We start from the raw sequence: 15,250 nt of genomic DNA on the forward strand, positions 1-15,250 counted from the left end.
TCTTTAAAAGAAGCATCCCACCTCATGAAAAATGTGGAATCCTCCCCTGTGCTCACCACTACAGCTGGTTTGAGATATTCCTCACATAAATTTTCAAGTTTTGGCCTACAAAACTGCACATGATTGACAGAAATTTCAGCTGAAATCTTTAAGTAACCACCAGAATTCTCCCCAGAAAGCAGGCATTTTCAGGAAAAAAATATCAGTCAAAAATAGCTCTGTATCAAGAACAGTTTCGCTGGGAAATTTCCAGCAAGCTGTCTTCAAAAGTACAGACTCAAGCCTTGACAGGTTTTGAGGGGTAAATAACACCGAATAGGCCTTCTTCAAGGAGTATCCTGGACATTAAAAATGGAAGGACCTGGTTCCCTGCAGTAAAAGAATACACAAATTCTAACAAATTACCTTTCTTTGCATTAGAAAGTTCAAGAGTTTCCACTAGGCTGTGATGGGGAACCAGATAACATGTACTGGCTTTCTTCTGGAACACAAAGGGAGTATAGTTTTTCGTTTTTCTCTAGCATTTTCAAACATGCCAAATTAAAAATTAATAGTTTTTTTTTTTTTTTTCTTTTCAGAAGAATATTTCAAATGTTGATAGGTCCCTACAAAATTCTTTCAAAAGTTAATAAACATCTTTAGGCTACATGTGGCATTGGCAGGAAGAAGTTAAACTACAGATGGCAAAACAGATCTCTTTATTTGCACATCCTTCTCTTCATCTGCAATGCTAAAGCAACCACAAAAAGAAGAAAATGTATTTCTGCCAAATCATTGTCAATTTTAAGTAGATTATTCCTTCTGGAATATTTACACTATAATTTGATCCAGTTGGTCAAAGATGAGTGCATTATTGTTTTCTATCTAGATCTTAGGTACAATTAATGTGCCAAATTAAAAAACCCAAAGGCTATCCAAGGTAAAACTAGAAAAGACCCAAGTTTTCACAGCCCAACACTCCCCTGGGTACTGCACTGGTGGCATGGGACTATTTCCAACATATACTAAGGAAGGATAAATTGGAGGAGGACTGTGCTGTGCATTTTCAAATGATGGAACTTCATTCATGGCTACTTGAATTTGGGATTACAATTTATGCCTCTTTATAATAACAATAAACTAAATAAATACAACCAACTTATTCAGTGCTCTATTTTCTTCCTAGTCACACTTTATTTTGCAAAACCTGCAAACTTCAATATGTCATTTATCCAATAAATTGTCAGTTGTCTTCACAGTTTTCCATGACCACAATCCCATCTGAAGTGTATTTTCTGAGTTGAAACAGATAATTGCTGCCTCATTTTAATTCCAGTCCCATCTTAAAATACTTTTTCTACTAGTAACTCAAAAGATTAGTTTTAATTATTAGAGAATACTAATGATCTTGTACTCCAATTTAGCAGTTATCTATGGACCTTTTTTTTTCTACAACTTTTTCCTATCTTCCTCCAGGCATTTAGATCAGGTTCCTGCATGCTTGTAATGGTGACAAGCCATGTGGAATAGGGTTGTTAAAGAGGCCAAAATGAGCTGGAGGAAGAACTTGGATGATTTTTTTTAATTTGCTACTCAACACCACCTCTGTCTTTAAAATACAAAGGTGTACGTGCAGTTTTCCAGCTGGGGAAGTCCCACAACCAATGGCAGCTGGAATTATCTCTCTTCTATTACGCTGTTGTATTTTCTTTCTCAAAATCTACTCACTGTTCTCAGGAGACAGGATATTAGGAACAGATACTGTTTTAGTCCTGCTAGAAAAGATATATTGAGACTTGTAATTTGTTTGAAGAGCAGCTTGAAGCTCTGTATAAAAGGTAATTAAATGAAGACAGGGTGCAGCCTGGCTGTCAGTGAGGCCAGCCTAGAAACTCTTTGGGGAGCTATTCCTCTTTTCTGGCTGTATATCCCCAAAGCTTTACAACTCTGAAACTATCTTTGAGAGAGTTAGAGATGAGTAACAGCTGAGAAGAAGGAGAAGTCCTACATCTCAAGCAAGGTGTGAATCCAAGGTAAGCAACAGGCCTGCTGCAATGCAGGAATGCAGCATTCCCAGGCTTTTTTCACTGAATAAAGCCTTCTGTTTCCCTCAGAACCCTGAAATGTGAAGGTTGGGAGCCAGCATTTGCACAGTCTCAGGAACATCTTCCTGGAGATGGCTCCTTCGAAGTGTGGATGGATGCTCCCTTCCTAACAGGAAAGGCACATCCCAGCTCCCAGAAATCCTGCCTGTAAATAGCAAAGCCCAAGACAGGAAGGTTTGTTATTTACTCAGGTGCAAAGGGCTGCCTCAGCCATGTCTTTTCCATGTTACCACAGGCCTTTATCTCTCTTGCTTTATGCCCCAGTTGTTCACATTCAAACACAGAGCTAATCCCACTTCTCCATCACTGGAGTGCTGCCATGAGGATAAAGAACGTGGATGTTTGGCAGTCAGAGCACAACCAACCTGCAATCCCTGCCATGAGTAATGCTTGTGCAGATACCTCCACTCAGCTTTCCTGGAGGTTGTTCAGGAATTCACAGCAAGCTGCAAAATACCTACAAGCAGCATCAAGGTTGGGGTTTTGCTGGTACTGTTAGAAGCAGCTGGTTTATTTTAAGAATAACTGCAATAAACCCCAGTTAGAGAAGTGGTCACACAGCATCTCAGAGACATGGGCTGCACATGGTGCCCAGGGGAGCTTTTGGCTGTTCCATGCAGGGCTTCTGTTCACTGAGGACTGTGCTGGAGGCATTTAAGGATAAGGGGTGGAAACACTGATTTACTGGCTGTTAAGCAACTCTCTTATAAATTGGAGTTTGGTTTCACTCACATTGAGATACTTTCTTTGATTTTCTATTCCCAACAGATAGGACTAGGGATAGTGCTTTAAGCAAAAATGCTGTCTCTGGTAAACACAGACCAGTTTCTAAGTGCACAGGAGGCTCTGGGTTTTGCAAATGCTCTAGAGAATGTACTATATTTACTCTGTAGCATCACTGCTTTTTGTTTGTTAGTTAAAAAAAATACTGAAATTAAAGCCACATGAATATTAAATGAAACTTTAAATAATTTATTTTTAGTTTTTTGCCCTGCAGATGGCTTTACTTAAGGGTACTGCTAACAATCACTCAAAATATGCACCTGAAAAAAACCTGAAAAAATTGATTGTATTTCTTAATTAATAAAAACTTATTAACAGAGTGAGTGCACAAAGCTTTAAGTAACTTTTAGGTGCACTATAATCCTTCCATTCTGGTACCCAAGTTCAGCTACTCCAAAGCAGCTGAATCGATGTGGAACTAACTGCAGGTGAGCAGGAGCTGGTCAGAAACCATCACAATTTGAAGCCAGAAGAATGCTGAGATTTTTTTTTTAAGTAATTCTGTTTTTTGCAAAAATTGCATGCCATGTTACGTGGTGCTACAAAAACACCATTAGGATGATGGCTTTGAAACAACACACTGCACCTCTCCTCGTTCAAGAAAAGAAGAAATTATTCACTGTAAATGTATTGCTTGATTTCCTTTTCTTGTCATAACAGAACTGTCCAAACACTGAGGAATTGAGTTAATCTAGTATTAAAAACTATGCACTAATTGTATAGGAATTATTTCTCTCATAGAGAAATTTTTTTGGAAGAGTTTGTTTCTCTATGATCTCCAATGATTAATTGCATAATCATATGTCAGCAATTCAAGTGTCAGACTGAAGACATAAATCAAAGCTTGAACTCAATTAAAACAGCAACAAAATTAGGAAAAGGCATCCTATCCTCAAAGTGAGAATCTGGAAAGGCATATTTCAATACAGCTCAAACTTAACTGATAATTCAGGTAAAAATGTATTTTTCATGAAGGTTATACTAGATTTCACTGTGGAAAAGGAGCATAAAGTCCCTGTGAGCACAGATGAAACATGTTCACATCCTCACTAGAAAAGCTTTCCAGTTTGCTCAGTTGTACTTCAGGTATATGAATTAATGGGAAATGGATGACTGAAGCTTCATACACACATCCACAGACGGCCCTTGCCAGGAGCAAAAAAACATGTAAAGTAAAAAAGTTTCAAACAGAGGGACTCCAACTGCTGTAGAGAATACCAGTGTGTGCTATCCTGTAAGAGGCAGGATAATCAGGCACAGTCCTGATTTGAGTGATAAAAATGAATATAGATTGGGCTAGACTGTAAAGTACAGTAAATCAACACAGCAGCATTCACTTCAGAGTGGCAGAACCCAGCCATCCTGTTTAATTGACATTTTAAGCCTGAATGAGACCAGCAGATTCTTAGTATCTTGAATAATAATTAGACTGTATCCTATATATAATGCATAAAGAGACACACTTCTCATTGTAGTGATAAAATTTGGTATTTCTGGGAGAGTAGATGTAATGACAAAGAAGGAAATTAACAGCAAATCACTGTGGCTAATAAGGAAGTGTTGATCCAAAATATTAATTCTCTCCACAGAGGGAAGACAAGCTAGACAGTAGGCTGCAGCTGAGCTGTAGAAGAATTGGCAATTAGACAAATGCTATGTGTACTATCTTTAAGGTAAAAAGACATGATTTGTCTTTGCCAGACTGTGAAGAAAGTAAGCTGACATAAATTAGAAGACATTAATGGATGTTAGTTTCTTATTATTCACATTGGCAAGGTTCTCCATCATCCTCATGAAAATACAAGTATCAACCAGAAAAATGCACAGAAAGTTTTGCTTTGTTATCATAGGCTCCTCCAGACCATTACTTCAAAATCAACCCCTGCAGCTATGTCCAAATGCCAAACAAGTCCAGAACACAGCATGGCTGACACTATCCATGCTGTTTTAGTGCTCCAAACACATATAATGCTATTCCTCTCTCAGCCGTCTGTTCTGCAGTGTGGCTCCTTCACCTTCTCACCCATACAAAAACCACACACACACACACACACACAGAAAGCAGTCATTTATTTTAATAAAATTCCACTGAGAACACACAGAGCAACTCAGTAGAAGGAAAGGGTATTTAGTGAGCTTTATGCACCAATGTATTTCTGATGAGCAAGACCTGGAATGGTTTTTAAGGCTGTTGCACACTGTCCTGGAGATCAACCCAACAGCAGGACCACACCACATCTTCAGCAACACAAATATTGCAGCATGGAAACACGGGACTGCTGAATGTTGTGTAAAGAAATGGCACACTGGTCAGGGACAGATGAAGAACAACATCCTTGAAGATTTAAAAAACTTGACTGATGAGGTCCCTGAGCAGGACTTCCACCCTAAGGGGATGTTTCTACACACAGGACAGTCAGTTGTTCTTGCAATGAACAACTACTAGTTATTAAACCAGATTTCCCATCAGGGATGACTTTTTAGCTGCTAGGGTTCAGGAAAGTAAGTAAACAACAGCCAAAGGTCATTTCAACAGTGTTGAAGGATCAGAAAACGAAGATTCTGGAGTAAAAAAGGGGAAGAATAGTGCTTGATAATTGCATGGAAATGCACATGCTTTGGGGATATTACATGGAGGCAGCAAATGGCATAAATTTAGAGGGACTGAGTGAGGCATTTTGGTAAGTCAGAGTCCAAATGGAACTGCTTTTTATCCAGATGATCTCAGTTCTGTTTGTGCACTTTCAAACATGCCTCCTGTCTGTACAGTAACATCATGGCAAGTAAGATTGTGATGGTCTCTCACATCCTTCAGGACACTTGTGGCACTAGATTTTGAGGCTTTTTCTGTTTTGATTTTTTATTTTATTTTACTATTTATCAATAGTAATTATCAAATCAATTTAATTATCAAATTTAGCAATTTATTTTACTATTTATCAATTCATGATTATTCTAGCAACTGGGAACCCTTTTGGATTAACAGCCAAATTAGAAGGTGGTTAGACAGCAAGTGAGCAGATTTTTAAGTTATCTGCTATGCTGAACTCCCATTTCAAGGCTCTAGGACATTTGCTAAGCACAGCTAGCACCTACAGATCTAACACCAACCTCTCAGCTTCCACATGCACAGGGGGCTTGGGAAAACAGCTTTGTTATGATGTGCAAATAAATCCGTGCATACTTGTACCATTGCTCAGTAGAGAGGGTTCAGGAAGAATCTAATACCTTATCACAACTTGTATCAAAATGGAACATTTTGCAGATGTGAAATAGGAACAGACCCAGGCTGGAAATGGATTCAGTGATAACTGGTTTTGCCTGATGGCTTTCATAGACAGCAACCTCACATGTAAAGACTTCTAGGCATTCCACAGCTTTGCTGAGTGGTGATGGGGCAGATAAAGCAAACAATTCTCCTTTATCTGAGAATGTGTAAATGAATGACTCAACTGCTGTATCAGTGATGATTGCTAAATGCTTTTTAACTTCTATCAATGGCCTGATGAAAGGAATTAATGCTGACAGTGATAAATTGTTTTCTCAGGCATTGAGGCTTCATGGCAGGAGAGGATTTCTTTTGAGGTGAGAAGACACTATATCAGTTGAATATTGTTCTTCATTTCATGCACTGGAGGCACACAATGATTTGCTGGGTATTTAAGCAAATTGTAGCTTATCCCTTTTCCTCTCCCAGATGATGTGGATCATCTCTCCTGAATGCACAGGCTATAACACAGATAACTTTGCTCACCATCTCTCCTCTCTCACTTATCCTGTTACATTTATCTCACTAATCCATTACAGACCTCACGTAATCTGTCTGCAGGTTTTGAGGGATCCTTAATGTAAATGTGTTTACTCAAATATATCAGACTTAATGGACATGCTTTAGGATGATGCATGTCAAATTTAATGTATTTACCACATTAATCAGGCTTGTTTCCCTCACATCTATTTCAATTCCCCAAGAATGAGAAAACATGAATTTAACAGCTGTTTACTCAGTATCCCAGTAAAAAACCCCAGTTTTAGTAGTTTACATAATGGTAGACAAAACCAAGTGTTTGGTTTGGCAGAGAATGGTGTCCAGTATTTTTTTTTCTCTCATTGGAAACTTGGTACAAGCTTATTAAACAAGCAGAGGGACCACTGTTATTTTCAGCAAGGTTTGAAATAAGACATTGGATAATTTATATAACTAATCACTTAGAGTATGTACATTAAATGGCACAGTCAGAAATAAAATGTGAAACATAATTTTTTGGTTCCAGTCTTCATCAGATTTAGATTTCAGAAAGAAACCAAAAGAACAAAAAAGGCAGATGGCACTGGAGCAAGGATCTGCTGATTCGAAATGGTGTATGGATACAAAAAGGCTCTGAATTAGAGTCTGGATTTGTGGTGAGCCCACACAAGCAGCACCATACAAACAGTGACCACCTGCTTCAAATGATGCAGGTGAACAAACATGAGGAGAAAAGTGAGACAAGAAAATGGATCCATTTGTGGGAAAAACATACATAAGAACCAGGAAGAAAAGAGGAGCCAGAAACAAATCTATCTGCAGCACTAGAAAAAATTCAGGCCATTCTCAGAGAAAATTCTGCTCATGAAGTGTATTTTCTTATTATCATATATATAATTTCATAGTATGGCTACTGGGTGCTGAATAAAACAATGAGAATACAAAAGGCAAGGTTATCATCTTTAGTATTTGATATGTCAATACAAATAATTGTAATGCTGACATTTCATTTTAAGTGAAACCCACGTCTATCTGCAAAGTTACATGTTCTACCTTTGCTATCAGTATATCTGTAAAATTGCTACCCAGGAGCTGGCAACTTATCTATAAAACTTGCTGTGAAGGACTTTCCTGGTATCTACTGAAAATGGAGTTTGATCATTTTGTTGCATATAGAGCTTAAAGGAAGGATTTTAAAACACAATGCAACATACAAAATACTCACTGTATTCCCTCTCTGGAACATGAACTATCTAAGGGATTCAACCAAATGCTCCCTAAAGAAGACAAATCTCAAAAAAGTTTCCTTAAAAAAATAAAAAAAAAGTGTCTTCCTTTTTCTGACCAGACTGCCTTTAAATTATGCTGCAAAACCCTTCTGAAAGGTTGTTCTTGGAAAGCAGAGAAAATGATGATAAAGCCTGCCATAAGGAAGATGATTATCAAGAACTTTAATGGATTTGAGCGCTGGGCTACAGCAGAGCTACAAAAGAATCCCTTGACCTCAGTGTGTGTTTTTGTTCTGGCACAAAGCACCAAAGTCTACAGAGCACTTTCACTGTTGCTTTGATAATGTGGAAGCCCAACCCTCTACCTAGCTAGAGACTTTTCAAAACCCTCTTAAGTCTCTGAAGGCATCTGCTCTGTCTACAAGGTTCCCATTTAACACTGGATAAATCCATTTAGAGCAACTGACCTGGACCTCTAATGAAAATTTGACAAACATTAGTTCCAAGTCCTTCTTCAAAGTTTCAAGAATTCTGACTCATTTATCTTCATCATCTTTGTCCAGCTCTGAATTTTACTTGGAATTCTCCAAACACACAACAGGGGTCAATGTTAGGTAATCTGTTTCCAGGAAATCTTTCTACTGTGGATTGAAACCCCAGCCTGCCTCAGGGATTTAACTCCCCACACAACTTCAGGAGGAAGTACCTTGTGCTGCCAGTGGAGCAGGCAGTGCCAATAACTCCCAGATGTATTTTGGATTGCTACGACCAATTCTCCTGTTATCAGGTATTTTCTCTCTAGAGAGCCCACATGAAACTTCAGGTCTAATCAGACAGCTAAAATCTATTTTATTCTTACCAGTGATGTTATTTTGATGAAAAAATCTGCTAGCAGTGATGCCCCTGATGTCAAAACTCATCAGGTTTTTATATACAATCAACCTGGCCTTCTAGTTTAGTCAGTGACATATGAAATATAACATTTGAAACCATAAAATTTCCAGTTCAATAAAACAATTCCTTCAGATGAACTGCCCAAGCTTTCATGTACTCTCTGAATTTCAGTGCCTTAGACCAGAAGTGTTTGATTCACTTACATTGCTAAGGATGGAATGCCTGCTGGAAACCCACTATGGAAAATAAACATATTCACACACAGAAATACCTGTGACAAAAAACCACCAAAACTCTTTCTTCTTATTGAAAGCTGAGTGTAAATTTAAGAAGACTTGAAACTTTCTGAGACACTTCTCATCAGCCTCTTTAAGCTGAGGCTGTGTTTTGTGTGAAGCTTGAGTATATCATTAGCAAAAAGCTTATTCCATTTTGACTTGCTCTTCTAGCATAATTTCACCCATTTGGGGTAACAGAAAAAGAAACTGGACCCAGAAGAATTATTATCATGCAAATTTCAGACCGGGGTTTGATAAATCACCGAAGTGTTGCTGTCTGAGAAAATGGCACATTCAGTCTTTCAGCCTCAAGAGAGGTTCATACCAACACTGAAGAATGATATGATTAATTACAACTACATTTCCTGTTCATTGCAGATATATTTCCAAAAAGAAAACAGCCTGTTAATTTGTGTATACCCAAACCCAGTGTTGCTGCATACCCTAGTATTCCCATCTGAAGTCGTCTGCTAGAATGAATTCTACAGTAATTAGCATTTGTTTACTTGTGCCACGGATTGACTTTTCCCTTGAAGCTGTTTATCAATGAAAATTCTGAATGCATTGTAATTAATATAATCACACTTTTCCAGGAGTAGCTGCTAATTTGAAACAGCACTTGAAATATGAAATATTGAACTTTTAAACAAATGCTTTGTTCCTCTCACGATGTCCAATTATTTCATTCTGTATGTAAAGGCGTCATCTGTAACTGTCTTGTAAGTTTTTGGGCCATTGTGACAATGAAGAAATTCAAGACAAATAATGACATTTCTCCTCCCTTGAGAGGAACAGAATTCTTTTTCTTTGTAAAATGAAGGTGCCTTTTTTTTTATGTTTACACGGGAACAATACTGTCAGGCTCCTGACACATCATCTGTGCATTCAATAAAAGAATTTTATTTATAGGAATATTTGAAGACCCTGCTGTACCTCTCTGAGCTGGGGAGTCTGTTATGACATGAAGGGGTAGTCAACCTTTTCATCATGTCCTTCCTCTTAGTAGGTACTTCAGCAGCATTTTCCACTTCATGCCTCTTCCAAAACACAACTATTTTATTGCAAAGGGCTTGAGGGAAGAGCTCTGAGGATGACTGGACTTCAAAGGGACATTCTTGGGTCCTCAGCTCTGCTGTCTGTGGGGGTGGGAGCACTGGGAGCATCTCTGCCATGGCCACATTGGGCTCCTCACTGACACCACATGTAGCAAAGGTAAGGCTGTAACATTTTAAAACAACTTTCAAAATGGTTTAAATGTATTTTGGAAACCAATATAGCACAACATAATGACTGCTTCATATGGAAATGGTAACGTGTTCCTGAGATATACGTATTTGAGGAGGGAAATTGTATGTAAATGGGCACTGTTGCTTTCTTCCAACTGACCAAATCTGAAGAGCCAGCAAAATACTCAAATTGGTTTAGATCAGCAACTGACAATTAAAAACCTAGCAACTGGTATTTTACACATTTTTTGATTCATCCCCAGGAGTATCTCACTGTTTAGAACATGATGAACCACAATTGTCTCACATGACACCTACCCAGAAGACTGTTATTAGTATCTTGTTTATTGGTTAACTGGGCAGGACTGCTGTCAGTTTACTGATTTTAGTGACAACTACAGAAACACGTGCTTTTCCTGCTGCATAAAAAACATTTTCCCTGCTTAATCATAGCCTTTCTACTATACATTCAGCTCCAAGTCTGTTTAAATAAAAAATAAAATAAAAGCCAGTAGAATAAATGCATTAAAATACAGCTAAAAACCCACAGCGAACTTGGTTTTCTGGGGAAACAAGAGAGAATAGCTAAAATCTATTTTATTCTTACCAGTGATTTTATTTTGATGAAAAAATCTGCTAGCAGTGATGCCCCTGATGTCAAAACCCATCAGGTTTTTATATACAATGAACCTGGCCTTCTAGTTTAATCAGTGGCATATGAAATATAACATTTGAAACCATAAAATTTCCAGCTGAGGGAGAGTGGATGTAGGAATTAGTAAGAAATTCTTTACTGTAAGAGTGGTGAGGGTATGGAACAAGTTAGTGAGAGAAGCACAGAGTTTCAGCAAGGGAAAAAAATCAGTATCTTTCTGTGAAAACGTTTGTATCAGAAAAATGCCAGAATCTCTATCAAGGAATTTTAAAAGCATCTGACAACCTGCTCCAAAACCACTATGTCCTGTCAGAGAGTCAGATTTGGTGCCTGTGGGAGGAGTGAAATATTAATACTCTCAAAAGCCACCAGAACTATACATTACAGGACCCAATAACAAATAAAATATCAAACTTTAGCAACTACTCCTTAGCCACAAGCACCAATTATACTGATGAACAACAAGGATGCTCTGGAGTGCTTTTATGAAAAAAAACCTAAAACTATGCAAATAGTTTTTAGTTTGTCTTTTTTCTTCCAGTATCTATATTAAAAAAAAAAAAAAAAAAAAAAGAAACATTTCACATAGTTCGAAGTAAAGTTTTGAGGATTTTTTGGGATGGAGGCAAAGTAATTATTTCAGCACGAGTAAAAATAATTTTGAACAATCTCAGATGAGGTATTTTCTTCTGGGCAATTTCTGGTAAGAGAAAATAACTCCTTTATGCACAGCATGAGAGGCATGAATTTCTGTTTGCAGGGCTAGTGACAGAATGCCCTCAGAGTCTTACACTGCACACTTCTTGTTATTCAGTTGCTGTCATGGAGTCAGGTTATGGCTGAGTTCTCAGAGAGGGAAGAGTTTAGGGATCTTTCCTTCAGGTAACACAGCCAGAGTTTATTTGTCTGAATTTGGGACTGAAAGGGCTCTACAAGTCAATGAAGCATGCAAACATTTTCCTCCTGCCCCCAAAAGAAATGTGTTTTGACATGATACCTCAGTTTGCACTTGCTGGCTTGGCAGTACCACTGAAATGAAAGAGATTCTGGCTAGAAAGAAATGGAATCACATTTTAACTTTTTAATGAAAATTTTTACAGCAGTCTCTTTCTGCAAAGGGAACTTGCTAAGGGTGAATTTTTCTTGTTCAGTTGGTTCCCTGTATTGGTGACACACTGCTCTAATAAAAACCTCAGACTTCTGTTTTGTCCCTCATTGCTTATTAGACATTTTTACATGTACTGAGATTGAAAATTAGTACATGCCAAAGGTGGATGGTACCACCCTTCTACAGCAAAGGCAAATTTATTTTCAATAACAGCTTTAAAGTCTTCTGAACAGCCACCTGTTTGCCGTTCCTTGTGGTTTAGTTTATCACAACAATTACTCTGCTGTTTAACTCTTATTCTGAATTTTACTGATTCAAGCCAGATGACAGAGTTACAGTATGTCAGTATTATTCCCACTGGAAGTGTCATGCACAACAGCCCTTATGTTAAGCCACTGCATGTCACCCACTGCTCCTGGAGGCTGAAATGATCTTTCATAACCAGATCCCAAGTCAAATATTGCATTGACCCACCACTGCAATGCCATGTGCTCATCTCATGCATTTGATGAAGTCTGGCCATGCAGGAGCTAAGTGAAGGCCAAAGCTGAAACGGGGTAAACAAACAAAGTAATGACAATTAAACATGTCTTTTTTTCAAGAACCGACAGCAATAAAATCCAGTGTAAAATATAATTTAGTACCTATCACATGACTCTGACATGTAGTCCTTGTCATGGTGTCCTCCTCTTCTTCTTGCAGGTTTTCTGTGACTACTTTAGCCTGTACACAGTGCAACAACAAAAGTGAAGAACATCTGTGACTCTGTTTATGTTGCTTCATGACAACTACAGAATGTTTTGCAGAAATAAATCAAGAGTAAAGTTACATGGCAGGTAAGAGTGGAATATGTAACCTGTCATTCTATGAATGATATCTAACGATAACAACTTTAATTTCATTCAAAATCAAAATACGCAGCAATGAAAAATACCCTTGGAAGATGCACTTCTTCAAAATAAAACCCTAATATATGGTATGGTATCTCTTTAGTTCAGTTTGCAAACACTGAACTTTGGTGTTTTTATTTCCACCTCTGTTTAGAAGCATTTATTAGCTAGACACACAGAAAAAAAAATCATTTAAGAACACAGTGAACTCTAAGAGCCTGTCTGTGGTATTCAAGTTTGTGTTATTCAAATCCCTCAGATATTATGTGTTTTTTCAAAGATGCATCTTTGCCCTGTTACTCTGCACTCCTATTTCCCACGTGCACAGATAATCTGAGTCTCTCCCTAGCACACACTGAAATCCCCCTCCATCATGTGCCATCAGTGGCCACAATTTCAAGGACAAAGTTTCAAGGACATATTTTTCTGCCATGCTACGAAAACCAAATAGGGATAAAGACACTTCCAGGGTGATGAGAGGAGAAAAGGCAGCACCACAGAAAAAAACCTGCTTTCATTATCTCAGGGATCTTAAATTATTTGCCAATCACTCTCTGCTGTTTTAAACTGCTTACAGCACGCTCACAATTACAAGAGCACATTTTGTAATCTAAACCACTGGAATTTATCATCATTTGCATGACATATCTCCAATCCCAGTGTAAATCCTGCTTGCTGGGTTACACAAGAAGCCCTTTGACCTCTTGTGAGCAGCCTAAGTATGCTCCACCAAAGACCTGCTCTCCAGATTTTTAAAAGTGTGTTTATCATCTCTTAATCCTAAGGGATTGGATTACATCTTTTCTTTCTTATGAAATGCCTCTCTTCAGGCTATGGAAAACGAGGAGGTGAGTGTTCACTTGGCATCCAGATCCAGGTGGAAGAGTTTCTCACATTTGCAGAGTGCCTGGCCAAGTGCTGCTGTGACATTTCACAATATTGCAATAGATCCCTGGGTGCTCCCCAAACACACAGACTGCACACATGGAGTCAGTGCCACACAAAACTCCTGGTGCCTTGGGTTTGGTGCCACATTTCAACCTCACAAAGTGAAGCCCGTGGCTGTTTTAAATCACACAGGGCTGTAATAAAATCACAAAGATGAAATGAAGCAGCGCAGCACAAAAATGATTGTATCTCACCTTAAGCTCCAGCCAAGGACATGAAAAAGTACTGGAGAATGTGGAATATCCTTGGTGTAGGGCTAAAGTGTTATGTATTTCTGCTGGCTGGCCTTTAGAGCAAAGTGCTTTTTTGATGAACACTAACGGGAAGTGTCTCCCTCTGAAGGTGAATGCACAAGGCCACCGTTGGTGGAACATTGCTTTTTCCATAAATCCAGTGGCAGTCCAGCAATACCATTCTTTGCATGAACAGAAATCAGAGGTAATCGGTGCATGTGTTATGGCATAATAGTGCCTCAAGCCTTTACCTGGCACATCATAGGAAAAGTGATTTAATCATCAAAAATTAAATAGCTTTTAAAGGAAAAAAAAAATCTTGCTAGAAAATTTATGCTAGCAACTGTTGTGGCCAGGATTTAAAGCAGCAGTATATATCTGATAAGCAGTTTGGAAATGCAGCGGCTCCCGCACTGAACCATACGACTGAGTGCACTTTGCATTGTTCACAAAAGAAAAGAAATCTGCCTGGTTTAGGGGCTTTTCAAAAGATTTATGCTATTTTCTCCAAAAGCATTAATTTTGTCTTTTTATGAGAAAAAAAAAAAAGAAGCACAACAGGTCGTTCTACTGCATGTGACTGTTCTCAGTCAGTTATCTCCCAGGCCTTTGCAATCTGCTTCAAAGCAAGCAGACACCAAAGAATAACTGGAAATGATAGTAATAAGATTCATGAGCTTGGAATTTAACGACTTTGCATTGTTTTTCTTTTAGAAGTTTGGAGGACAAGACGAAACACCACATATTGAGGAATATTAAGGTGTATCTCTTTCATGTCAGCATTAATAACTGTAAGCACATTTCAAATCTCGTTATTCCAGATGTCATCAGTCTTTTGGCACTAGATATTTCTTTCAGGAATTAAGTGCCACAGTAAACACAATATGAAACTCAAAACATTGAAACATATAAATGTAACCTTATCTTCAAAAAGCATGCAAATATACTTTGTTTCCCTGCTAACAAAAGACTGTATGGTGCAGCAGAAGTAATGCCTTTTCACCATGACTAACATGTCCTTAAAACTAAACAGCATAATTAGCATTTCTCCATTATTTACATACATTAAGGACAATCTCTGTAGTTCCTTCATAAATTGAAGTGTGTTTCTTTAAGATATACTTAAAAGACTTATTACTGCAGCATTTAGAAAGACTTCACCAAATGACAGACA

The 15,250-nt window shown here is 38.1% G+C and overlaps 1 protein-coding gene across 4 annotated transcripts in view; it reads right to left on the reverse strand.

The window, feature by feature from the left end:
* NCKAP5 (NCK associated protein 5) overlaps positions 1 to 15,250 on the reverse strand; it is a 377,012-nt gene that overhangs the window by 37,491 nt on the left and 324,271 nt on the right. For all 4 annotated transcript variants that reach the window (XM_066323141.1, XM_066323142.1, XM_066323143.1 and 1 more), the window contains exon 15: positions 12,650 to 12,728. In XM_066323141.1, the coding sequence (XP_066179238.1) occupies positions 12,650 to 12,728 (79 nt within the window). The remainder of the gene's footprint in view (positions 1 to 12,649; positions 12,729 to 15,250) is intronic.

This window comes from Sylvia atricapilla, chromosome 7 (genome assembly GCF_009819655.1).
Source record: "Sylvia atricapilla isolate bSylAtr1 chromosome 7, bSylAtr1.pri, whole genome shotgun sequence".
Taxonomy (NCBI): Eukaryota; Metazoa; Chordata; class Aves; order Passeriformes; family Sylviidae; genus Sylvia; species Sylvia atricapilla.